Source organism: Talaromyces rugulosus, chromosome VI, assembly GCF_013368755.1.
Source record: "Talaromyces rugulosus chromosome VI, complete sequence".
Lineage (NCBI taxonomy): Eukaryota > Fungi > Ascomycota > Eurotiomycetes > Eurotiales > Trichocomaceae > Talaromyces > Talaromyces rugulosus.
Window position 1 is genome coordinate 2680958 of NC_049566.1, and position 24068 is coordinate 2705025.

Sequence of the window (24068 nt, forward strand, 5' to 3'; positions counted from 1 at the left end):
TGACTCTGGACATTATTGTGTTGTTTTCTGGAGAATGCGAGATTGTGCGCATACAATAATCATAGGGAGGATAATACGCGACAGGACGCGGCTAATCCACGGAGCAAATATGCAGCATGCAGTATGCAACCATGGAGTCGTACTGAGTATGTACATACATGTACAAAGAAACAATCCCCCCGCCGTGCGCCAGCATGAGTCTGGGTACACTGTAGGTAGTCCTACGTAAGAATTAGACCTGTATATAGAAACAAAGGCGTCGTCGGTGTTATCCTGTTAGCTCATACTCACTTAATGGTTATAGCGTTGCTGATTCCGCCCCAGCACCTTCACTCTGCTGATGGTTACATGCCACCATCCGCTTGCTAGTACTATAGTAGTGCTCGGGCCTGCCCCTTCCTCGCCCGATCTGCCCGGCTCCTGCCTCCGCCTCGATCTCTCTTTCTTTTCCTCTTCCTCTTCCTCTTCTAGACCTCACCAAGTCAGCATCGCTCGTCTCGTTCATCGCCTCAACGCTGTCCACTCCTTTGCAGTGTTGCTATCCCACTCTTTAAAAAGCGCCGATCAGCAAGTTCTGGTCTTATATAACTCTTTCGTTCTCTCGTTTTGTGCCCCCCGCTGCCATATCACCAAAAACCAAAAACCAAAAACAACCACCACAATGAAGGGTTCTATGATGCTCGGTGCCTTGTGCGCCATCGGTGCTGTCGCCGGCCCTGTCGACAAGCGCGCTATCGTCACTGATGTCGACCTCACTGTCGTGACTGTCACTGTCACCGACTCGGCTGTCGCATCCGCCACCTCGACCGCCGCCGACAATGCTGCCGCTGCCCCCGTTGTCAACGAAGCCCACAAGAACCACCCGGACTTCTCGTGGCCTCCATGGCCTACCACCACTGAGGTAGCCTCTACGACCGACGTGGCTTCCACCACTGTTCCGCCCAGCAGCACTGTGGCCCCGACCACTACCACCTCGACCAGCGTCGTGCCCTCGTCCACTGGCGACGCCTACCAGAGCATGCTCCTCGACTCCCACAACATCCACCGCTCCAACCACTCGGCCCCGGCCCTGACCTGGAACGAGACCCTGGCTGAGAGTGCCCTGGCCCTCGCCAACAGCTGCGACTACCACCACGATACGTATGGTTTTTTTCTTTCTTTCTACCATGTATGACGGACGTCCACTAACAAAAACCAGCTCCCTCGGACCTGCTTCCGGCTACGGCCAGAACATTGCTTATGGCGTCGACTCCTCCGAAGTCGACAAGATCATCACCGACATGATGTACAACGACGAGATGATGTACTACCAGGACCTGTACGGTCAGGCCAGCCCTGACATGTCTACCTTTGAGCACTGGGGCCACTTCTCTCAGATTGTCTGGGTCAACACTGCCAGCGTTGGCTGTGCCACTGTCACTTGCTCTCCTCTGGCCGAGGCGTACTCCACCGACCCCCTTCCGTTCACCGTTTGCAACTACTTCCCGGCCGGTATGTCGATCTTTTTGAACCAAATAATGTACGCTTTACTAACGAGTATTAGGCAACTACGGTGGCGAGTACGCAGACAACGTCCTGGAGCCCAAGGGTGACCCCATCTCTGTTATCTAGGCTTCTTTCTTGCAGCAATTGTCTAGAAAAGTCTCAATCCAGTAGCATCATGCCCATACTATCTTGATCACAACCGGTTTGTGCTTTTTGTCTTTACATTCTTTCCATGCTGGTTTCGTGGCCCCCTTTCAATCAAGCCCAGACATATACACGGGAAATACTTTTGAGCTCTTGATTATACTTGTATATGGTCCTTTTCGATTTGTCTATTTTATTGGAAAATTCGATTCTTATTGCTCTGGCTTGGATGGTCTGGACTTGCATTTAGAGAGTTGAATGGTGTTTACTTCTACTATGTTTATATTATAATACTTGTAGAAGGAACCAATTGCGGTAGAGCTATGCTAAATTATTCGCTTGTAAACAGACATTAAGAGGTTATGAGATGTACTAGAGATATATAATTGCTATATGTCACGTGCATCCCTATCTATCTACCCAGAATCACTGACAGCATCCCGATAGATCTGGCTCAGCTCCTTCTTCACCGTGCCGGCCAACGGCCACGTAACCCCGAGCTTCTTCAACACCCCGACCGCCAGCGACATGCGCTGCTTGGACAAGTCATTTTCGCCGGGCGATTGCACGTATGCCGCTACATACACCAAAGACCCCACGACCACGCCGTGGATCAAAAATGGGCTGTGCCGTTCGACTGCAGAGTGTGTTTGCGTGAGCAGTTTGGTGAGCGAGTCGGCTTCCTGCATGATTCTGGTGGTGTGCGGATTGAATATATCGGTTTTATTATTTGATGATGTCGTTGTTGATGATGATGATGACGGCGGGAAGAAGAAGCGGCTGGTTATCGATGGCTGGCTGGTGCTGCTGTCCTGCCCCTTGGCCCAGAGTCGTGGGAGGTTGGAAAGGGGTTGGTGGAGGTATATCACTGCTCTACAAGATGTCAGTCAGTTTTGTCACGCTTGAAGAAGGAAAAGGAAAACGCACGAGTGGACGATCATCTGAGCCTGGAAAATCATCTCGCCAAAATGCGTCGAGTCTGCTTGAAAATCGTCCGCGCGGAATGGGAATTGACGCTGCCATTCGGACAAGGCGTTGTCCGTGTCTTTGAAGATATTGTCTGTCACTGCTCCAGGCAGAGACAATACCTGTCCTAAAAGTCGGGTGGCATTGATGCGGTATGCAAAGGAGGAGAACTTGACGTCTTGCGGGCCTCGAGATGAGTCCTCGGTCAGGTCTTTGAGCAGGCAGCCTTGCGGAATGGTTGACTGGGAGATGTTACTTGACACCCCCTTTTTTTTTTTTTTTTGAGAGAGAGAAAGACTTACCTCAGCCTCGTTGTACAAAACCTCGTCACACGGCAGACTCACATCCGATTCCATGAGATAGAGCAACGACTCCTGCTGGCGCGGCGCACTGAGCAGCACATCCACAACATACAGCTCCCAGTATGTACGACGCCACATCTCCTCCAGAAACGGTGAGTCAAACCCATGCCCTTTGGCAAACGACGAGTCGTGCATACCCAGCTCGAGCGAGCGGCTGACTGCCGGCTCGATGAATGTCTTGCTCTCGCCGTCGTGAGCATGCTCGGAAATGGCAAGCAGGAGCATACACTGCACCCAGAACCCATCCGTGGCAGCGTCTGGGGATGTGAAAGAGGTGGTTTCGAGTGCACTCGCCTTGAGGGTTTGGCGTATGGACTCGTCGCGGTGGTAGTGGGCTCCGATATAGCGCATCACTGTGAGAAGTTGTGGTGGTATGTACTCTGCCAGCGAACCTTGCAGGGCAGAGAGCGGTATGAGAATGGGATGTGCTGGGTGGAAGTTTTGGTAGTATAGGTGTAGTAGCTGTTGGTCAACAACGAGCTTGTGCTGGCTGGCCATTTTGGTTCGTGTCAACTGTTTGATACTGATGTCGAAGTTTGTAGAATGTTTTTTCCCAGGATGGTGAGATAATCTATGAGGATGGTGATGGTGATGGTGATGATGATGGTGAATCGGTGACGAGACGTGCGGATTGCTTGACTCGATCATGACTAGGTCTTTCTATCTGCATTCCTTTGAAGATGTTTTTTTAGACGATATGTCTTGTGATGGGCTTCAGGATAATGATGTTGTTTGTTGGCGGAACGGCTGTACTGTCGGTGACTTGGTAGTATTGATACTAGGACTAGTCTGGAAGTCGACAGTGAGTGTAATGCCGGTTCTCAAGCAGCAGAAACGAAATGGTTCGGGCTCATTGCAATTTATCGCTTGTTGCAGTATATTCTGCCATACCAGTGGCCTTTTGAGTGAGTGTGTGTGTGTGTGTGTGTGTGTGTAGAGATAAGTGGCTATGCTTTGGTATATATGCAACGTGCCTAGTAGTAGTTCCTAAATGAACACCACATGCAGTTCAAATGTTATTTTGACACAACGCACGAGCACCTGACAAATCCTGAAACAACCCACTCAACACAACCATCTTAGGCCGAGTTTGTCCAGTTTTTGACTGATCCACACCGTAGTTTGAGTAGTAGTAGTAGTAGTGGTTTGGATTTTTCCAAACTGATCAAAAAGGGAAAGCGAACAAGACGAGAGATGTTGCCGTAAACGGTAAGGCGGGGGTTTCATTTTTTTTTTTTTTTTTAATGACTGTAATTAATTATTTTACTTCTAAATTCATTATTCTTTCATCCCTTCGGGGATCCAAAAAAAAATTCAGCCCTAACGCGGGATTTATATGCATTGATGTACGTTTTCCCTGGCACGTCATTTGTCCGATCCCCAGGGACTTTGTATACCTGTAGGTTAGAAAAGTTAAATCATCACAGGATTTTCTCAAATATTGGGTTTTTTTTCCTTTCCTGCTGATTTGTAACATTGACCCTCTTAATATTTTAAAATCAGCAGCAGCTCGGAAGGAAAAAAAAAGAGTACTTGCAAAATAAAGAAAGCGCTTGTCTGGGGGGTGGGGGGGGGAGACCAGGCTAGGGCCGGCTTCTTTTTTCTAGGGCCCTTGGGAAACAACATCCCTTGATTGGCAAATTTGGCATTCCATTCCCCGAGTGCCCCTCACTAAATAATAATACCAAAAGTGTTATTACACACCGTGGGATGATGGTTCACGCTATACGGTAGGTGCATGGACTGACCCACTAAATGATTGACAATCTAACTATTTGACAGTCGGAGGACTCCGTGCAGACGTTTTGTTATAAGCGAAGTTTGAAACTGATCATCATTATTGGGAAGGGGACAGCCCTCGCTTATTCGATTATTATTATTATTTTCTCCTTTTGGAGAAGATCAGTGCTTAATTGTGATAAACATGACATGAAAAGTTAAATTGGTAATTACACATGAAATTAAAGGGGAAACGACGACGGGCTTTCCGGGGTTTACGGTTTACAGCATAGGGCTGGCTTTTCCGTTTTGGGAACTATGTCGAGAGTCCCCGCGTGGGGACGTGGGTCATCGAGTTTGAAGGCCGACTGGAAATTTAGAGGGTCGAAATTATTAGCGAAGTGGATGTGACGTGTATAAAATTTTGGGGGCAATTTTTTTTTTACACTTTTGTTTAAAATTTACATAGTTTGGATCATTGATGTCAAAGTGCATGTACCACCCCCCCCGTCCATATCGAAGTATATACTTGTTAAATACTAAGACTCCCCCCCCAAAAAACCAGTTGACATCAAATTAATCTCAATACTGAAACCTGACCTGACCAGAGTTTCTCGCGTATAAGCAAGGCACAACGAAGAAAAAATACAGCACATCTTCAGTCGGACCCATTCAGGATCCAACACGAAATGGTCGGCGACCTCGGGCTACGGTAGATACGAACATACATACAAGGATGATTACATACCGCCTTTGTATCAATCCTGTTCGGGGCAGGAAGAAAATGAATTCAATACATACTACTACTAATTAATATTATTATTTTGCTAAGAGTAATATTATTCAATGATTTGATGTTTGAGATAGGTCTTAGGCTGTATCACCTTGGGGTTTTAGATGCCCGGAAATACCAAATTCGCCCAGCCAAACCTCCTCCAGCTCAGCCCGGGGGACACAAGAAAACGCACATTAATTTCTCTAATTAGACCAAAAGAAAAGGAAGAAAAAAAAATGGATGCCTGGCCGCTATGCATTGTCAAACATGCCATGCATTTCAAGCAAATGCCCAGTGTCCCACATTATGCAATAATACAGTAGATGATATTGGCGCACATGGAGCCCTTTTTTTTTTTTTTTTTTTTGGAGCCCAGCCAATAAACAAACATACACAATGTGGGATAATTATCAATTGATCAATGATATGCCCAATAAGTTAGACTCTGTATGTAGTACTACATACGAGAAAAGATGAACATGAACTATTGCTTACCTACATATGTTCCACATATGCCATGCATGTTTGCGTAGTCAACTACTACTCTATGATAAGGCTGATCTTCAGTACATAATTCCCCACAACAAGTGCGATTTTTTTCGCACCAGACCGCGCGAGAAACTTAATCTGACCATGACAAATAAATGCCATTCACACTACGTACTTAGCAGTAGTAGTAGTTGTTGTTGTTGTAACTAAGTATTTGGAATCCTTGAATTTTTAAGTTGCCCAATCAAGTCGAATACACTTTCCACTCCAGATCCGAGATCCGCCGCAATGGAAACCCCTCAGTGCCCTCACCACTAGGACTAGGTACTGATTGCATATTTAGATTATTAGACTACTAGAATGCAGCCATGACAAATCGCTACAAATTGCTCCATGCCAACTCGACCACACTAACTGATTCTAGGCCTCTTTTTTTTTTTCGAGACGTGCAGCCTTCACCGACAGTTTCAAGTCTTAACCCCCGAGTACATGCGGGCAATCGTCATGTTTGCCCTAACCGACAATAATAATTATTACGATGACCTGCAGCTTCAAGTGAATCAGGAATAATGGGCTCGGGCTTTGATGCAACGCTGGACCCGACTGATGCCGCCTGTCAAATTAGATACTCTCTCTCCGTCCGAAGACGCCGTCCACAAGGATCGTGTACATTGGCTGATCATATTTCTCGGACGAGCTCACTTCCAAGGTTGCATAGAATCACAGCCTTCTCGAAATGTCCTCGGCCGCGTCCGGCTTTCTGTATTGTTGGCGCTCAACTCGTCGTCCAAGTCGTCGCCAAGTGGCTAGCTACCTAGTCATTGCCATCTGCTGCTCAGCCAGACTCAGCCTCTGAAATACGCGGCACCGCCCACCAGTCATGCCAGCGCTGAGGTGTGTCGACGTCCGGAATATCCACTTTGATAGGCAGCAGCGACGATGCGCCAGCCGTCTTAGCCGATTTTTTGGTCTTGAGCAGGTTGCTCGCCTTTTGGATCGCGACGCTGGCGCCAATGCACGATCGGTATGAGTCCTTGGTGTTTCGTTGCCATTCGCTTTCAATCGCGGGTCTATGAATCGTCTTGTCCGCGTCGCGCGAGCCCAAGAATGGTCCGCTGGCCAGTACTTTCTCCCATGCCTTGCGTGCTTCGCCAATCGCATTGCTGGCGCGTTCCAGCGTCTGAGCGTCCGAGTCACCCTCGAGAGCCACCATGGTTTCGTATTTGTCAAACGGGAGCAGCTCGGGAAGACTTATGGAGAGAAATGGCTTCATGCGTAGCTCATACCGTAGCCGAGAGCTAGAGTAGCTGTTCTTGGAGGCCGCGTGTGGGAGTACGCCCTGGCGCTCGAAGAATACGTATAGCGCGTGAAGTGCAAGGGCAAAGGTTTCCGTCGCAACAAGCCACGTTGTATGTCGGTTGAGAACAGTGATTGTCCTCTCGAATTCCTTGTCGGTGTCGCTTCGTCTCATTCCCGCTAGAACAAATGCCCGTATTCGGTCAATATGTCGGCGATGCTGGAAACAAATCTCAGCCAGATACCAATACATTCCTGCCAGTTCCTCTGGAGCATAGATGGCCAGCTCAAATCCCAGTTGAATGATATGTCGGATCTGCTTCAGTTTTTCGTGGTATGCCCAGCTGCCCAAAGGGTACGAGTACGCCGGCTCGCCATTGTCGAATGTCAACGGCACTTCGTTGGTCAGCTGTTGTAATTGCTCGTCAAGTTTCTCCGCCTGCAAGAACCTATTAGTTCCTCTTATCATCCAAATTTATTAGAACCCGCTAACCTCAATCTGGATATTATCCCAGTCGATTATACTATGGCACAAGGCACGACGAACTCGTGATCGATTTAAGCATGATGTGCGGAATGTGTTCATAAATGACTGCAAAACGTTAGGAGCGATCTAAACATGCAAAACGTACACGGCTTACCTCGGCGATGCGGACGAGAAAGTCCTCCATACTCTGATGTATTTGAAAGCGAGGGTCGGTTGGCACCTCGATCTCTTCATTCTCAGCCCGCAATATCATGCTCGAAGGGAGTACCAGATCTGCCAGCTCGTCATATAATAGACTCTTAACTGATGTTGAGCCAAGTACCTTCATGTTATTAACAAGTAATGCTTGTAGGCGGCATCGTGTATAAATGCTGGGCTGCGGCTTCCTCGACGCCAACGTCCAGAGAGACACCTGATTCGGTTAGAAAGTATGCCTGGCAGCATGCGAGAAGGAATATACATACTCGCAGATCGTCCGATCCAGAATAGTCCAAAAGCTCATGCATATCAATGGCATCCTGACATAAACGTTTTAGGTGGGTCATTGCAGAGTCAATACTGATGGTCACCATTGGCCGAGGGGGTACGGTGCTGGCCAGCTTTCGTTGGATTTTTAACGTAAAAGCATCCTCGATGGGCTTCCCCAGAGATACCGAGCTTTCAATCGGACCAAGCAGTGAGAGACAGGCGGTAAAAGGCAGTTTATCTGGAACATCATTCGCAAGTTGTTCCTCGTCCAAGGCTTCTAGAAAATGATTTCTGAACCGTAACCTATTGGTTAGTGCGTCTTTAATATTCTGCTCTAAACCGCTGCTGTCCTCCTCGAGAAACTGTATGGCCCGTTGTATGATCTTTTGAACCGGGTCAATTTCATGCTCGGTAAGTATGCTGCGGTTATACAATTGTGGGAAAAAATCCTCTTCCTGAGCAGCATCAGAAACGTCTTTGCCTCGTGAAATAGACGTGCAAGGGCCAACCTCGTAATAATATTCATGCGTTACACGCTTGTGGACTAGATCGCACGCTTTGACCAGACCCAGGCAGTATGCTCTCAGCACGAGATGTGTCAGTGGCGATTGTTTTTCCTTCTCCAGCTGTGACTTTGCGTCTCCTCTGTAGAAGCTATATTCATCAAACGACCTCGGAGCTGGCCAAAGGAGCTTATCAAGGTATATGGAAGTGAAAAGCGTTTGCGATAGGGGGTGTCCCATGTGCCATGCCACCTGTTGATACCACCACCTAGTTAGCACAGACCTGTTTAACAGTGTTTAACGGTACGAAAAAACAACAAACCTCATGACAAAGCAGCTGATCCATCAACCCGATCACTTCCTCGGGCTGCAACTCGCGCATCACATCGTAGTCATAGTCAAGGGCCTGGGCGTGGTTCTCGCCAGGGCCAAGATATCCACTGTCCATTTTGGAGTCCATGATCTATCACCAACAATTGAGTTTCTTTATACCTAGACACGGAAACTGACTTGCCCTACCTCCAATGCCCCGACCGCCTCAAAGAGAGTAAATGTTTCATCTTTGACGAGCTCTCCTTGGTTTAACTCTGTAGAATTTACCAGTCAGCTCGCAGCACGAGCTGCTGTCAATATCGAATTGTAGCTGCGGGGGGGGGGACGCACTAGAAGCGGCGTTGACGAAAATGTCGGTGATGTCTTGCGTCACCATGCGCTGCGACGCTGGTCGAGGCGGAGGGACACGGAGCTGGTTATTTGGTAGCATGGTTTATGCGAGAAGCTATGACATCTCATGACCTGGTTGTTTCTGGGGTTGTTCTGTCGCGGAGGTGTGTTTGTTTGTTGCGGAACAGAACGGCGGCCTGCGGGCCCCGGGTAATTATGGGTGACTGCCTCAGGTTTCACTTTCCAGGCCCGGAGCTGGCTGGGAACAAACACCTTTGGAGATGGCCAGATTCGATATACAGTCTCTAGAATTACGAATAGCAATACGTAAATCATGCCACAAAGGGAAAATGTTCTATTGTTCCATTGGGGTGTGTTAAAAAAAGAGACCAGGTATTGCTACAAGATGTACAATCCGCTTCCCCCTCCAGCGTCCAGCAAACTGCCTCGAATCCGGGATATCACCAATTCTACCACATCAATTCGGTATATTTTCTCTCTTTTTTTCAGTTGTTTATTTTTCGGCTTGAGCGGCGGCGTTAACAACGGTGCCGACTTGCTTGACCTCTCCCTGCTTGCCGTTCTGCGGTCGCAAATTCCATGTCAGCTTTTGATTCCTCTCCGAGTTTCGAATTATTTCTGGTACATACCTCCCACTTGGCAAACTTGAGATCTGTCAAACCGCGGCGTTCAGCAGCGAGGCGAGGGCCTTCTTTCAGGGACCGGCGGACGGCGCCAGCAGCAACGGCGAGGTAGCGGTTGTAGCTATGGACAGGTCAGCAATTGCGACACATCGGCGGGCGACTGGGGGGAATATGCAGAGTAACATACGTCAAACCGGCAGCTTTCCAGGGGGCCGACATTTTGAGTAATGAGGGAATTGGAGATGGAGGTCTTGAAAGAGCAAAAGGGCGTTTTCAGATCTGCATTTGCGGATGGGAATTGTCGGAGGTTGAGCCACGGCACGGGACTACGGGTCACGTGGATCCCAGCCACGTGACTCCCCTGGAGGACTCAGGATATGAGGATTTGGAGTTAACTACTTCTTGATTATTCCCACATGTCGAAATGGTTTTTTTTTAAATACCGAAGTTGTGTTTTCAAGGCTAGAGATTTTATACATACGCAGCAACCTTACATTCGTGAATCCAAAGCATTTTGCAAGAGAAGAACATATCAAAATAAATACTATGTTGTGACTCTCCTCAGATATTCCAGTAAAACATCGAAGTCTAGTGTTTACAACCGAGTCACTCATGACTTTAACGCATGACGATATGACCCCACTATCTCTTTGTCCAGTTTGCCAAGTTTTTGTGCAGGAAGAGGTTTTAATACTGGTGCATGGGATCAGTCTCACCAAGATATATTCAACTCACCTGTCGAGCATCAGATGAATTAGTCCATGCAGAATTTAGTTTTCCCCCCTCATCTTAACTCTGCCTTTGTTTGACCTTAGGCGTAACTCTCGATTTACGCAGGATTAAATTAAGGCTCCTTAGACGCATCCTCCTGTCTGCTGGTCTTCACAGCTGCTGGGCTTTTCTTGGTGACTGAGGTGACTGAGGTGCCTGAACTGACCCTTATGACGAAGAATCCACATGTGCACAACTAATCACCTGTTTTCTGCTCACACCCACCTTTCTTTGTTTACAAAAACTCTTGGCAAGCTTCTGTCCCTGTAACTGCATGTTTTCGTGCCTTCTCATCTTCTTACCCCTCAGCCATGCAGTGAGTGATCACCCTCACTTTCATTTCATTTCAGCCACTTTGGCGCTCTCTTTGGGACTTGGCCTTGGACAATCCCCGTATATTCCTTTTCTTTTCTTTTTGGGTGCGTTATTACTATCGAGTCATCAACATGGCCGCTGTGAACAAGAAGCAGCAAAATCGCCCAGCTAAGCGAAAGCTTGTTCGCTGGGATGGTATGTTTTCCCTCGCGAAACCAGGCAAACCATTTTGATGATGGCTAAATGCCTGAATTTGCAGAAAACCTAAACGAGTTGCTCCTACTCACTGTTCAGTCGGTTTGTAACCGGGAGGGTGTCAGGATCCCCTGGGCAGAAGTGGGCAAAACCATGTCTGCAGACATCAGCGAAGGAGCGATCGTCCAGCATCTTGCGAAAATGCGTACTCGTCGCGTTCAGAGCAACAAGGCTGTTCCTCCACCTCTGCGTCGTGGCGGGTCTGGGACTGCCTCGTCATCGTCGTCGTTGCTATCATCCAAGTCATTCGAAACATCGCCCGCCCCCTCGCAGGCTCCAAAACAAGAAAAAGACAAGGCTCAGAAAAGCAAGCCAAATGCCAAGGCGAAGAAGCGTGCTCCGATCGATGATGAACCGACCGCTGATATACCCATCAAAACCTACAGTAGCGACGAAGACTGGGAGCCCTCGCAAGCCAGAAAAGGCGGTAATACCAAGCGTCGGACGCCCCAGAAGAAACGCAAAACGGCTGTCCCCGTCGATGACCATGTTCATATCAAAGATGAAGAAGAGTACATTACCATCAAAGGTGAAGAGGAAGACTCTGAAGACGAGGTGCTTTCGTCGGACACGGAGATTCTCGCAGCAGATGCCCCTTTTCTGCAATTCCTGAACGACGAAGAAGACAAGGAAATTTCTTCAGCCACTCCTGCTGACGCCGAGGAGGAAGCTGAAGATGAAGAACCAGAATCGCTCGTTGTCACTTTGAAACCTGGCAAAGATAAACTCTGCAAGATTGAGTACAAAGGCACTGGAATCTATCACGACAGAGACCCGGAGAGAAGATGGCATCTGCCTACCACCAGCATCGAGGGCGAGAAATGGGGATTTTCCAAGGACTACTTCGGGCCCGTTCCAACAGGCTATCATGATTCACAGAATCCAGGCCTCCTCCGTGGTCAGTGGCCACTCGACGTTGTCATGCGACAGTATGATGCACCGCAAGCCTTGGCTTGGGCAGGCGAAACGCATGACCCGGATCCTAGAATTGTTCATCCAGCCACATGGCTCGACGAACCCGACTCTGAGCCTCAATTGAAGTTTCATCGCAACCTGCGTGCCGCAGAACAAAGCAATCTTATAGCTCGAGCAGTCGACCAGGAAAGAACAGACTACAAGGCCTACGAAAAAAAGCACAGAGAGCTTCCCACGTATTTCGACCCAAGTTGGAATACGGCGCCGACTCTCAGCGTGCAAGAGCACGATGATACCACATACGAGACGCACGATTTTTCAACAGGTAATAATTTACCAGCGGACCAGGGCGATATTTTACATCATAGCGATTTCAGCAGCTTTGGCCAAGCCCGTCCACAGTTGGAAAAACCTTGGGACAAGAGCGGCTTGATCGACCGCAAATGGAACAACACCATTGATAACGAGAATACTCCTGATGGAGTAATGCCGCCGGGGAAGATATTTGACCTTGATCAAATGCTCAGCAATGACATTCTTGACGAGGCCAAGAACGTGGCATGGTGGACAACCTGATGAGCGCCTCTATAGCAATCCAAGCAGACTGCATATTGAAAAAAACAGTATACTGATTCTTCACAAGTTCTTCTTGATATTTTGGTTTTTGTTTTGTTCTTCTTTTCAAATGCGGCGGGAGGTTCGGCTATATGGGGATTGATCTTTGGAAGCACAGTTGGTTGGGGGCTTTTTAATGATTCGCGATGCTTGGCTTCTTGCATAACTCTGCCAGCACAGTTTTTATAGTGATTATTCGTTTCGAGACAGATCAGGTATACAATTGCAGTTGCTCGTTGAGATGAACGTCCATGTAAACGCGTCGGCACGTGACTGTCCTAGCGGCTTCTAGCTTCTTCCGCCAAGACATCCGGGGAACCGCGAAGAAGCTGGAAAATTTTCGGCAATTCGGCTTCACTTTCTGCTCTTTTTCCTCCCATCCATTTCTCCCTCTTTTCCCGCAACTTCATCCTCAAGGCATTTCCGTCGTGGTGAATTGGGTCATCTTGATTGATTTTTCCTTTTCATAATCTACCTTACTAGTTGCGAGTTCTGCGATCACGATGCAGCGAGCTCTTTCCTCCAGAACTTCCGCTCTGTCCCGAGCTCCCTTTTCCAAGCTCAGAGCCTCTGGTGTTAGCCTGCAACAGCAGAGATATGCCCACAAGGTATGTTTGTTACTCTAGGAGCTATATATGAATTGACTGCGAATACTCACAACTTCTTAGGAGCTCAAGTTCGGTGTCGAAGCTCGCGCCAACCTCCTGAAGGGTGTCGACACCCTTGCAAAGGCTGTCACTTCCACACTCGGCCCCAAGGGTCGCAATGTCTTGATTGACCAGAGCTATGGCTCGCCTAAGATCACCAAGGGTATGTTAGCCAATCTCAATGGATTTCTCCAACAATATATGTTTACTGACCTCCTGTAGATGGTGTTACCGTGGCCAAAGCCGTTACCCTCCAAGACAAGTTCGAGAACCTCGGCGCTCGTTTACTCCAAGACGTTGCCTCGAAGACAAATGAGACTGCTGGTGATGGTACCACTACCGCTACCGTTTTGGCCCGCGCCATCTTCTCCGAGACCGTGAAGAACGTTGCCGCTGGATGCAACCCTATGGACCTCCGTCGCGGTACACAGGCCGCCGTTGAAGCCGTCGTCGAATACATCACGGCGAACAAGCGTGATATCACCACCACCGAGGAGATTGCCCAGGTTGCCACTATTTCTGCCAACGGCGATCTTCACGTTGGTAAGCTCATCTCCAACGCCATGGAGAAGGTCGGCAAGGAAGGTGTCATCACTGTCAAGGAGGGCAAGACTATTGATGACGAGCTCGAGGTTACTGAGGGTATGCGCTTTGACCGTGGCTACACCTCCGCCTACTTCATGACCGACACCAAGTCCCAGAAGGTTGAGTTCGAGAAGCCTCTCATCCTTTTGTCCGAGAAGAAGATTTCTGCCGTCCAAGACATTATCCCTGCCCTCGAGGCCTCGACGCAACTCCGCCGCCCTCTCGTTATCATCGCCGAGGATATTGAGGGCGAGGCTTTGGCTGTTTGCATTCTCAACAAGCTCCGTGGCCAGGTCCAAGTTGCTGCCGTCAAGGCCCCTGGCTTTGGTGACAACCGTAAGAACATTCTGGGCGACTTGGGTGTTCTCACCAACGCCACTGTCTTCACTGAAGAGCTTGACATTAAGTTGGACAAACTCACCCCCGACCAACTTGGTTCCACTGGTGCCATCACTATCACCAAGGAAGACACCATCATCCTTAATGGCGAGGGCAGCAAGGACTCTATCGCTCAGCGCTGCGAACAGATCCGCGGCGTCATGGCCGACCCTGGTACCTCCGAATATGAAAAGGAGAAGCTTCAGGAGCGTCTTGCCAAGCTTTCCGGCGGTGTTGCTGTCATCAAGGTTGGCGGTGCTTCCGAGGTTGAGGTTGGCGAGAAGAAGGACCGTGTTGTCGATGCTCTCAACGCTACCCGTGCTGCTGTCGAGGACGGTATTCTCCCCGGTGGTGGTACTGCCCTCCTCAAGGCCTCTGCCAACGGATTGGACCACCTCAAGGGCGCCAACTTCGACCAGCAGCTTGGTATTGACATCATCCGCAAGGCTATTACCCGCCCTGCTCGCACCATTGTTGAAAACGCTGGCCTTGAGGGCAGTGTTATCGTTGGTAAGCTCACTGATGAGTATGCTGCCGACTTCAACAAGGGTTTCGATAGCTCCAAGGGCACGTACGTTGACATGATCGATGCCGGTATCCTCGACCCCCTCAAGGTCGTCCGCACTGCTTTGGTTGATGCCAGCGGCGTTGCCTCCCTCCTCGGTACCACTGAGGTCGCTATCGTCGATGCCCCTGAGGAGAAGGCCCCTGCTGGTCCTCCTGGAGGAGGCATGGGCGGCATGGGTGGTATGGGCGGTATGGGTGGCATGGGATTCTAAGCTGAGCCCCAGCCTTACCATCCTTCTGAATTGTCATTTTGAGCGTGTATTGCATTTGTAATATGGCATTTCCTTTGTTATCTCCTTACTCTTTTTATTTTTATTATTATCATACTTCGCCTTATGTGTTATCACTATCCCCTCTACACCTTTATATCACGGCCTCATCTTTGTGCAGGTGACCCCGTTCATGATGGGACTCCATCTTCAGCACATTGCTACATCTCCACTCAATGCATGTTTTTTGCATCTTCTCTTTTTGGGGCTTATTCAAAACAAAAGATTAGAGACTAGTTGGAGTCTTGCTGTACCATATATCATGTACTTTTAATTTTTCTATCTATGGGCAAATGGCAGTTGATAGGAGAGGAAAATAATCAAATAAAAAGATAATAATCCGTGATAATTAAAACCAGCGCTATTAAAATTTTTTGGGTGTGTGTATTACATTGAAGTCTTAACCATGGTTGTTATCTCGTCTCGATGATTATTTACCTCGGACCGCGCTTGCCAAGCCCCTCATGTCGACGCTTTGAACTCCGACTTTGATTCGGGATTCTGATTCGCACCGATTTCAACGTTTCTAGCGCAGTGCTGGACTGTTCTTGCTTCGTTTTGAACATTCATCGTCTATTCTAGACGGTTATTTTTGTTTGAAAATGGCTGGTGGTCGGGAAAATCCGCCAACGAAGCAAGACATTATCGACGGGGTGGAATGCTTTCTAGAACTGTAAGTGGAGTGCTCTTTTTTCACTTTTTTCAAAGGGGGTTTGATCTTTTGGTGTTTAATAATGTTTCTTGCTTCTTGGGGCTTTGAACACATCGCTTTCTACATGAATGATATATGCGCTCCAGAATCCCTCTTCTATCTCAGACCTCCACATGCAGAGTCGCCAGACTAACAAGGGAAAACATAGATACAAGCAATTGATTGTCGAAAAGTCGGCCAAGGTACATTTCCCACATTCAATTTACCCGTGGCAAACTCATTGGCTAAAGCGTCAAAACTAGTTCTATGACAGCAAGCTCTTAACAGAGTCCACTGTCTTCATTGATGCCGATCCCTCAGGTTCATCCGAGTGGGAGTTTACAGCCGATGAAACATGGTGCAATATTAACGGTGTTTTGCATGGAGGCGCCTATGGAGTTATTTTTGGTATGTAGCAAACATTATACGGGTGCTATTGAGTATGATGAAAGAGTTGCTAACAACAGTTGTATAGATATGTGTACTGCTTTGACTATGCAGTCGGTTTCACGACCTGGATATTGGGAGTGAGTTTTTTTCTTCTCTTTTTTTTACAAAATCATGGAACTAGTTTCTGATGCGTCCGTTGTAGGTTTTTGGCCGGAGTTACAAGAACGCTGAATATTTCATATCTCAAAGCCATTCCGCTCGGTATGTACTCTTGAAACATGTGCTGATATGTTTGAAAACACTAAATCTTTTTTTTTTTTGGAATACAGGCACAAAAGTACGTGTTCGGTGCCAAGTCGAGCAACATGGAAGGACAATGGCTTTGATTAGCGGCTGGATGGAGTCGATGGATGGGAAGATCAAGTACGCGACTGCAGAACAACACAAGGTTTATGTTCCAGCAATTCCAGAGTATGCGGCTCGACTGGAGGCTATGAAGAATGCCCGACGGAGAGAAAGGTTGAAGCTGTAACATTACTACTTCCTTTTAACTGAAAGGAGGGGATTTCCTGTTTCTTTTTTTTTGGACAGAAATAGTATCATTCCTGTAAAGAGCTAATATATACATACATTGCTTTGTGAAAGGACTTTATGGAAGGAAAAATTCGTGCTTTGTAATATCAAATATTCTAATATTGATTTCCAGGCCACTGGGAATAGAGCTGCTTTGGACGCAGGTGAACGGGTGTGACGTTTGACGGAGTTCCCGGGATCTCCTTCTTCAGGCCCTGTCATAACGTATCAGTACTCTGTAAAAGGGAGGAAGGGAGGGAAAAAGGGAACAAACCAGCTTCTCAAAAACACAGCTGTTCAACTCCACTTCCGGCTTCCGGCATTCGAACATGTGGTGGTTGTTGTTCTCCAGGCACTCCCAGTGCGCGTTGAATTGCTTCAAGCAGTGTGTGTTGATGTCCTTGATCCTGCTAAGAGTCAGATACCGGGTTTTTTAAGGCGAAAACGAATTGACCCAGAAACACATACACGCTGGCGGCGCAACGGGTGACCTTGCGACCCTCCTTGAGGCAGTCAATCTCCCCTCGCCCATTGGCCTCGGATTTACACTTCATGTAGTCATCGTTGTAAGGGCGGCAGCGGTCACCAATAAAGAACGAGGCGCTCATCAACGGAGCAGACGTAGTACCGATTTCCTGGACCTTGGGAATGCCATCGGGCATGGGCGTCGTGTCGATCAGATTGTGCTGATTGAACCTGCCGGAACAAACAATTAGCAATTGGATGAGAAAAACATATGCGAAATCAATTTCCCGTACTGAGGTTGTCTGGAAGCCATCTTGGCGGGTTGGGGTGAGCGGGCCTCTGGGGAGAACAATTCCAACTGGCGATGAAGGCGAGGTTGAATCGTTGAGGAGCTGCGAAGTTCGCGGTCAGTCCTTTAGCGGCGCCCTCATTGGCCGGTCGCTCCCGGAGCTGTACTGTCTGCTTACATAACGCACGTTAAATGCTGTCGACGAGTTCTGATACTTGGATTACTGCCTAGAAAGACGGTATTTGACTCGTTATTGCCAATAAATCCCAGCCGAAAAGCTAGCACTGGCTGTCAATGCATGTTATGCCATGATTTCCCTCTTGGGCGCGTGTATCACGTGACCGTACCGCCAAAGCAGGCTAAAGCTGATTGTTCTCGGAGCTCCTCGAACAAGCTTGTTACCACAAACAAGCACCTTTTACTGTTCTCGCATGGGTTTCTCTTCGCATAGCATGCATTGACTTGATCGAACCTGTCGCTCTTTAACCGCACTCTGGTCTTAGTTCTTTGACAAGACTTCCTTGCGCGTTGAAAACATTTTGTGTTTTTATTCTCCGCTGCAAATTGTCGATACAACAACCATTTCCCACAATGTCGTCGCTCTTCGGTGCCCAACCCCAGCAACAGCAATCTGGTGGTCTTTTTGGAAACACTGCGAATAAAACGCCAAGTTTGTTTGGCAACACACAACAGCAGCAGCCGACCGGAGGTTCGCTCTTTGGAAACACGCAAAATAAACCAGCCACAGGGACGGGCCTCTTTGGCTCAAGCGTCAACCAGCCTCAACAGCAGACCTCGAGCTTATTCGGGGCCGCACAGACACAGCCACAGACACAGACGCCGGCACAAACGCAAACACAGCCGCAAGCAGGTGGTAGTCTCTTTGGATCAACGACTCAGCAGAAGCCCGCAGGAGGTTTATTTGGAGGAGTCACACAGCAGCCCCAGCAAACAGGAACGAGCCTTTTTGGAGCTACGAACAATGCCCAGCAGCAACCCCAACAGCAGCAGCAGCAGCCACAGCAACAACAGTCGCTGTTTGGTGGCGGTGGCTCTCTTTTCTCAAATCAGCAACAGCAACCTCAGCAGCAACCCCAATTAGGGCAGACTATGAACCAGTCACAATTGGGATCCTCGTTATGGTCTCCAGGTCGCGCGATCACTGGTGGTATGAAATCGCATTGCTAACGTGCCAAGTAATTTCGCTGACATGTCACAGTACACCGAACGGTTCCAGCGCAGATGGAGATTATCAGGGACAAATGGGATCCTACCAACCAGACCTCCCATTTCCGCACGTATTTGTACAACTTTGTCGGCGAGGACCAGGCGCCCTTTTTCCAGCCAGGACCGGAAGACGACGCGACTAAATGGGAGGAAGCCTTGAAGTCTCGGCCGGAACCTGGCAGTGTTCCAGTTCTGGTTAAAGGATTCTGGGAGCTTGGGAAACGCGCTCAGAGGCAAAAGGATTTCCTCAGCATTATGCAAACTCGCCTGCACGAGATTAACCAGTGCCTCACCGACCTTCTATCGCGCCATGACCTCAAGATTTCAGTAAGAATCGCCGACTGCCGACGAAAACATCTCGTCTTGAGTCAGCGATGCCTATCACTTGCCGCGAAGACCCAAGTACTGAGGAACCGTGGTTATGCTATGGATGATGCGGAAGAAGAGCTTAAAAAGAAATTGAATCAGTTGGAGCGCGGCATTTTTGACGCAGCAATAGCCGGACGCGCCGAAGAGATCTGGGCACGAATGCTTGCTATTCGCGAGCATTCTAAGCGGCTTACTGCAGAAATTGAGCGGGCTGGATCTGGTGCCAATGGCGACGCCGACGAGTCGCTCGACGAAAACGTGATTAAAACTGCCAAAAAGGTATGTGCTGCTGGGTATTCTGTCCATACCATTAATATACTAATCCCTGGTTTTTTTTTTTTTTTTAAGATTCTCGAAGACTACGCTTCGCAAATCCACCATCTGCAGAAAGAGCTGGTGTCCATACAGAAAGAGTTGGACGAAGCACAGGAAGCTGTAGGCGCGAACGTCCATTAGAAAAAAAGCCGACCCAAGAGAAACCGAGTTTCGTCGGCTATTTCTTTGTCTGTATTAATTTGATCACTTTTGAAGATTTCTGCATGATTTATGTACAAGCCCTTTTGCTTAAAGGTGGGATATTGAGAAAAGGCGTTGAGCGTTTCTTCCTCTTTTTAGTTAGCTGGACGGAGTCACAAGACGAATCGAGAAAAATCTATGGCATATTTCTTTTAATAGATTGAAAACAAGAATACCCAATTCTACTTATAGTACATGAAAAAAAACAAACAATCGACACATATTTCCCTCATTGGGACATCTTTTTAAATGCACATTTCCGAGCAGAGATAACAGTTATGGATCGCGAGGAGGAGAGGAGGATATCACAGGAATTTCTTGACAAAGTCCACGGCGAAGGGAGCTGTTTTTGAGTGGAAAAACATTAGCAACTGATAAAAGACAGGGAGTATATAGAGGAAGAACGGCATACAGAGGTAAAGAGCAATTCCAGTAGCAACAGCAAATCGTACTGTTCCTTGTGCCTCGATCTCAGCAGCCTATTGATGGTATAGATGGTTAGAACTCGTGGACAGCATATCGTTTGTTGGGTGTGTCAATGATTCATCGTCGGGGCAGTTGAGGGCGGTATATATATATGTTTCGCTCAATCGATGGTGCTGGATTAAAAATCATACCTTGATCTCCTCCTTGGATAGTTGTTGCTCTGTGTCGCAAGATTGATTAGCAAAAAGGTCCGGAAAGTGAAGCCGGAAAGAAAACACATGGGACGAAGGAATAGAGCTTACCTCCGCCGAACATGTTGAAAGGATATTAGTTGATGATAAACTGGGATATAGCAGTAAAACTTGTGTGATAGACGTGGATTTTCAGTGATTCGTTGCGAAGAGAAACTCGATGATGTCTTTGATGAATCTTTTGCGGCGAGCTGGAGTCGCGGCCGATGCACGGGCCACATGAATTCAACTCGCGCGGCGAAGTTTCTTGGTCTAACTTAGCCGCTGCTTGTGACCAGCCACTTCCCTTCGCTTCGCCCGCAACCACCTCCCTTTCACCCTCGCCATCTATCTCGCCTATTCACAAAAGAGGTTTTTTTTTAAATCGACGCTGCTGAGTACACTTCGGGTTGCTGGAGAGCCAGCAGCTATCTACAATGTCCGCTTCACCAGAGGCTCAACCAGCCTCGCCGGCGCCTGAACGGGACGAGCTTCAAGAGGAGCTCAATGACCTCAACGACACAGGCGAAGCCGGCGCGGGCGACGCGGATCTTTCTGACGATGAGTCCGTACTGTCAGAAGTCGATGAAGCGCAATTCGAGGACTTCAACCCGGACGATGTCGATATCGAAGACCGTCCGGCACTGGATGTTGATGCGGAGAATCTGAAACTTATTGGCCGCCACAAGCGCAAGCGTCGTGACGATGAAGAAGGTGAACCGAGAAGGAATCGAGAGGGCCGCCGTGACAAGAAGAAACGTCACCAGACAGATTCGGAGGTCGAAGATGGCGATGGAAAAGCGGCTCGTCGGAAGTCAACTAAAAGCAAACGTGCTGCTACACCAGAGGATGATGAGACGCTTAGTCCTGAAGAACGTGAGTTAGGAAAAAAAAAATCACTTGGTTGGTATTCGAGATGAGGATAGCTGATGTTCATTATAGGTCGCCGACGTGCTCTTGATCGTGCTTTGGACGCCTCCATGAAGAAACCGCAGAGACGCAGACGCAAGGCTGATGGAATTGTATGTCTTACCTTATGGGATACAAAGGGACTGAACTGACCTATATAGGACCTGGAACAAATGGCGGATGCGGAAATCGAAGATATGCGAAAGCGTATGACCGATGCTGCTCGACTTGACGCAGAAGCCCGCCGAGAAGGCCAACCAGCCATGCGCAAACTCAAAATGCTGCCGGAAGTCTTGAACTTGTTGAACCGTAACCAGTACACTGCTAGCTTGGTGGACCCTGAAATCAACCTTTTGGAAGCAGTCAAGTTCTTCCTGGAGCCCCTCGACGACGGCGAATTGCCCGCATACAATATCCAGCGCGACCTGCTCGACGTGCTTGGAAAACTGCCCATCAACAAAGACACTTTGATCGCCAGTGGCATTGGTAAAGTGATTGTCTTCTACACGAAGAGCAAGAGGCCCGAGCAAAAGATCAAGCGGCAGGCAGAACGTCTCCTTGCGGACTGGACTCGCCCAATTCTCCAGCGGACCGACGATTACTCGAAACGTGTCTATGAAGAAGTTGAATTTGATCCTACGTATGTTTGCTCCCTCAACTTATTGACAGAGGTGTTGTTTCTAACTGTTATACAGACGTCTGGCTAACCGGGCCAATATTGCGCAACGGACTGCCGATGAAGCGCGTGCTATGGAACTTCTACCGCCTCGTCTGGCCAACCGTGCTCGCCGAGAGATGGGCCACACTTCATACAACATTGTCCCCCGTTCAACTGCTGTCCAGGATAACAAATTCGCGCGTCCGGTTGGAGCCAGCGGCGAAGATCGTTTCCGAAGGATGAAGGCACGCCAGCTAAATGCTGGCAAGGCCTCACGCAAGTGATTTGGAGTCTCCCAGGGCTCAAGTTTTTATATCATAAGTCACCTACCTTCACCGGGACTTCTCCTTTGTATTATTTTCTGGCGACCATGGGCTTTGTAAGGGCGTTTCTTAATAGTTCTATCAAATACTGGGCAATTCTGGATTTCCATGGAGTTCAATATTTTTCTTTGGTCAAGTTCTAGCCTTTTGTCGAAACTTTTTATTCTCCTGTGCATAGAATATAATTCACTTAATGGACTGACATTGAGGATGGGCCGAGATAACCGAAGTAGGGGCTGGTCTGCATCCTGGACCTGGCTTTTCGATTCTTCTGACAAATCTAAACACCTTTGTTCGTGACGCCATTGCGCATTTTATTATTATTTTCTTGAGACTATTCACGCCTAGCCGCATTGGGAACAGCTATTGGGCCAATAAACTCGCCCCCGGTTTCTCCCGAACAGCGAGCCGGGCGAGACTCGGCGGAGCTAGGTCCGAACAGGAAACTATGTGTAATGTCAGCCTGAGGTCACCGCGGAGATATAAAAGACAATCGCGCCGCTTCTCCTCTTGCAAGTTGCAACGCTGCCTTGTGACCATTCATATATCACACATCAATCGCTCTTGAACACCTTTCTAATCCAGAGGATTCGTCTATTCACGACCCGTCAATCACCAACTTGACATCGTTCCCGCCTATAGTCAATAACACATCATGAAGATTCTTACCAAGGAAGAAGAGGCCGCGCACTACCGGTATGTCGCTGCACCAGCCACCATTCAACTTCCTCCTTGCTAACGCAAAGCACAGGTCGGTCGTCCAAGGAGGTTCCTTTGGCACCGTCATTGGTCTTGTCGGCGGTGTCGCCGGCGTCATGGCCGCATCTCGCCGTTTCCACACAATCCGCAACCTGACTCTACCCATGAAGGCCTTCCTTGTCACATCCAGCGGTACATTCCTCGGCATCATCGCCGCCGACCATGCCTCTCGCCAGTTCGAGGCAGATCGCAACGAGAACCTCAAATACCTCGAGAACCGCGAGGAGCGATTGCGCCACGAGGAACTCGCACACATGACCTTCTCGGACCGGGTGGGCGCCTGGGCTCGTGAAGAGAAATACAAAATCATCGGCGCGAGCTGGGTGGCGTCTTTGATTGGAAGCTTCGCACTAGTGGGCCGGAACCCGTACCTGAGCGGAGCTCAGAAGATCGTGCAGGCTCGTGTCTATGCGCAGGGCCTTACGCTGGCGGTCATGTGTGCCACTGCCGCCTTTGAGATTCACGATCAGCGCAAGGGTCAGGGAATCGTCGACGCGGCTAAGAAGGGCCGTGAGGCTGCCAAAAAGGAACAACCGGAGAACCACCACGTCCGACGAGACGATACTGCCGACTTGTGGCGTGACATGGTTGCTGCTGAGGAAGAGAAACTCAAGAAGGGCCACAAGCCTCTGTTCGAACATGAACTGAAGGAACACAACAGCCCGACCGCCGCCATCCGTGAAAAACAGGAACACCAGAACGAATCAAAAGAATCCAAGAAGCCAGTTACAAAAACGAGAAAGAGCGAGACCGTGAAGAAGAGCGAAGACGAAAAGATTGAAGTGAACGAGGACAAGCCCGAAGAAAAATCAGAGGAGGAAGAGGCAAAGGAGGAAGAGAAGAAGAGTGATAGCGAGTAACATCGCATTTTCAACCTAATTATGACTTGCATGGATATTCGTGGCGTTTTGGTTTCCAACAGCGG

General features: G+C 48.6%; 10 protein-coding genes across 10 annotated transcripts; 6 read left to right on the forward strand and 4 right to left on the reverse strand.

Moving 5' to 3' along the window:
* Positions 1-661: 661 nt before the first annotated feature.
* On the forward strand, positions 662-1611 carry TRUGW13939_11299 (uncharacterized protein; the record flags this gene model as incomplete). Its single annotated transcript, XM_035494407.1, has 3 exons — positions 662-1140; positions 1199-1491; positions 1544-1611. 3 exons carry the CDS (start codon positions 662-664, stop codon positions 1609-1611), a joined length of 840 nt encoding a protein of 279 aa, XP_035350300.1.
* A 434-nt stretch (positions 1612-2045) lies between these two features.
* On the reverse strand, positions 2046-3455 carry TRUGW13939_11300 (uncharacterized protein; the record flags this gene model as incomplete). Its single annotated transcript, XM_035494408.1, has 3 exons — positions 2046-2502; positions 2557-2837; positions 2898-3455. The coding sequence occupies 3 exons, from the start codon at positions 3453-3455 to the stop codon at positions 2046-2048; spliced, it is 1296 nt and encodes a 431-aa protein (XP_035350301.1).
* A 3320-nt stretch (positions 3456-6775) lies between these two features.
* On the reverse strand, positions 6776-9457 carry TRUGW13939_11301 (uncharacterized protein; the record flags this gene model as incomplete). Its single annotated transcript, XM_035494409.1, has 7 exons — positions 6776-7675; positions 7730-7828; positions 7878-8135; positions 8188-8946; positions 9017-9157; positions 9214-9281; positions 9358-9457. 7 exons carry the CDS (start codon positions 9455-9457, stop codon positions 6776-6778), a joined length of 2325 nt encoding a protein of 774 aa, XP_035350302.1.
* Positions 9458-9871: 414 nt separating this feature from the next.
* Positions 9872-10220, reverse strand: TRUGW13939_11302 (uncharacterized protein; the record flags this gene model as incomplete). The annotated part of the gene is made up of 3 exons (XM_035494410.1): positions 9872-9940; positions 10008-10122; positions 10189-10220. 3 exons carry the CDS (start codon positions 10218-10220, stop codon positions 9872-9874), a joined length of 216 nt encoding a protein of 71 aa, XP_035350303.1.
* Positions 10221-11218: 998 nt separating this feature from the next.
* Positions 11219-12833, forward strand: TRUGW13939_11303 (uncharacterized protein; the record flags this gene model as incomplete). The annotated part of the gene is made up of 2 exons (XM_035494411.1): positions 11219-11282; positions 11347-12833. The coding sequence occupies 2 exons, from the start codon at positions 11219-11221 to the stop codon at positions 12831-12833; spliced, it is 1551 nt and encodes a 516-aa protein (XP_035350304.1).
* Positions 12834-13375: 542 nt separating this feature from the next.
* TRUGW13939_11304 (uncharacterized protein) lies at positions 13376-15261 on the forward strand (the record flags this gene model as incomplete). Its single annotated transcript, XM_035494412.1, has 3 exons — positions 13376-13480; positions 13541-13682; positions 13742-15261. The coding sequence occupies 3 exons, from the start codon at positions 13376-13378 to the stop codon at positions 15259-15261; spliced, it is 1767 nt and encodes a 588-aa protein (XP_035350305.1).
* Positions 15262-15920: 659 nt separating this feature from the next.
* On the forward strand, positions 15921-16931 carry TRUGW13939_11305 (uncharacterized protein; the record flags this gene model as incomplete). The annotated part of the gene is made up of 6 exons (XM_035494413.1): positions 15921-15991; positions 16179-16212; positions 16273-16417; positions 16485-16536; positions 16602-16660; positions 16729-16931. The coding sequence occupies 6 exons, from the start codon at positions 15921-15923 to the stop codon at positions 16929-16931; spliced, it is 564 nt and encodes a 187-aa protein (XP_035350306.1).
* A 157-nt stretch (positions 16932-17088) lies between these two features.
* TRUGW13939_11306 (uncharacterized protein) lies at positions 17089-17750 on the reverse strand (the record flags this gene model as incomplete). The annotated part of the gene is made up of 4 exons (XM_035494414.1): positions 17089-17187; positions 17247-17379; positions 17441-17668; positions 17731-17750. 4 exons carry the CDS (start codon positions 17748-17750, stop codon positions 17089-17091), a joined length of 480 nt encoding a protein of 159 aa, XP_035350307.1.
* A 567-nt stretch (positions 17751-18317) lies between these two features.
* Positions 18318-22345, forward strand: TRUGW13939_11307 (uncharacterized protein; the record flags this gene model as incomplete). Its single annotated transcript, XM_035494415.1, has 7 exons — positions 18318-18894; positions 18946-19601; positions 19671-19757; positions 20920-21370; positions 21437-21516; positions 21565-22043; positions 22099-22345. 7 exons carry the CDS (start codon positions 18318-18320, stop codon positions 22343-22345), a joined length of 2577 nt encoding a protein of 858 aa, XP_035350308.1.
* A 694-nt stretch (positions 22346-23039) lies between these two features.
* On the forward strand, positions 23040-24003 carry TRUGW13939_11308 (uncharacterized protein; the record flags this gene model as incomplete). Its single annotated transcript, XM_035494416.1, has 2 exons — positions 23040-23080; positions 23136-24003. The coding sequence occupies 2 exons, from the start codon at positions 23040-23042 to the stop codon at positions 24001-24003; spliced, it is 909 nt and encodes a 302-aa protein (XP_035350309.1).
* Between the last annotated feature and the right edge of the window lie 65 nt (positions 24004-24068).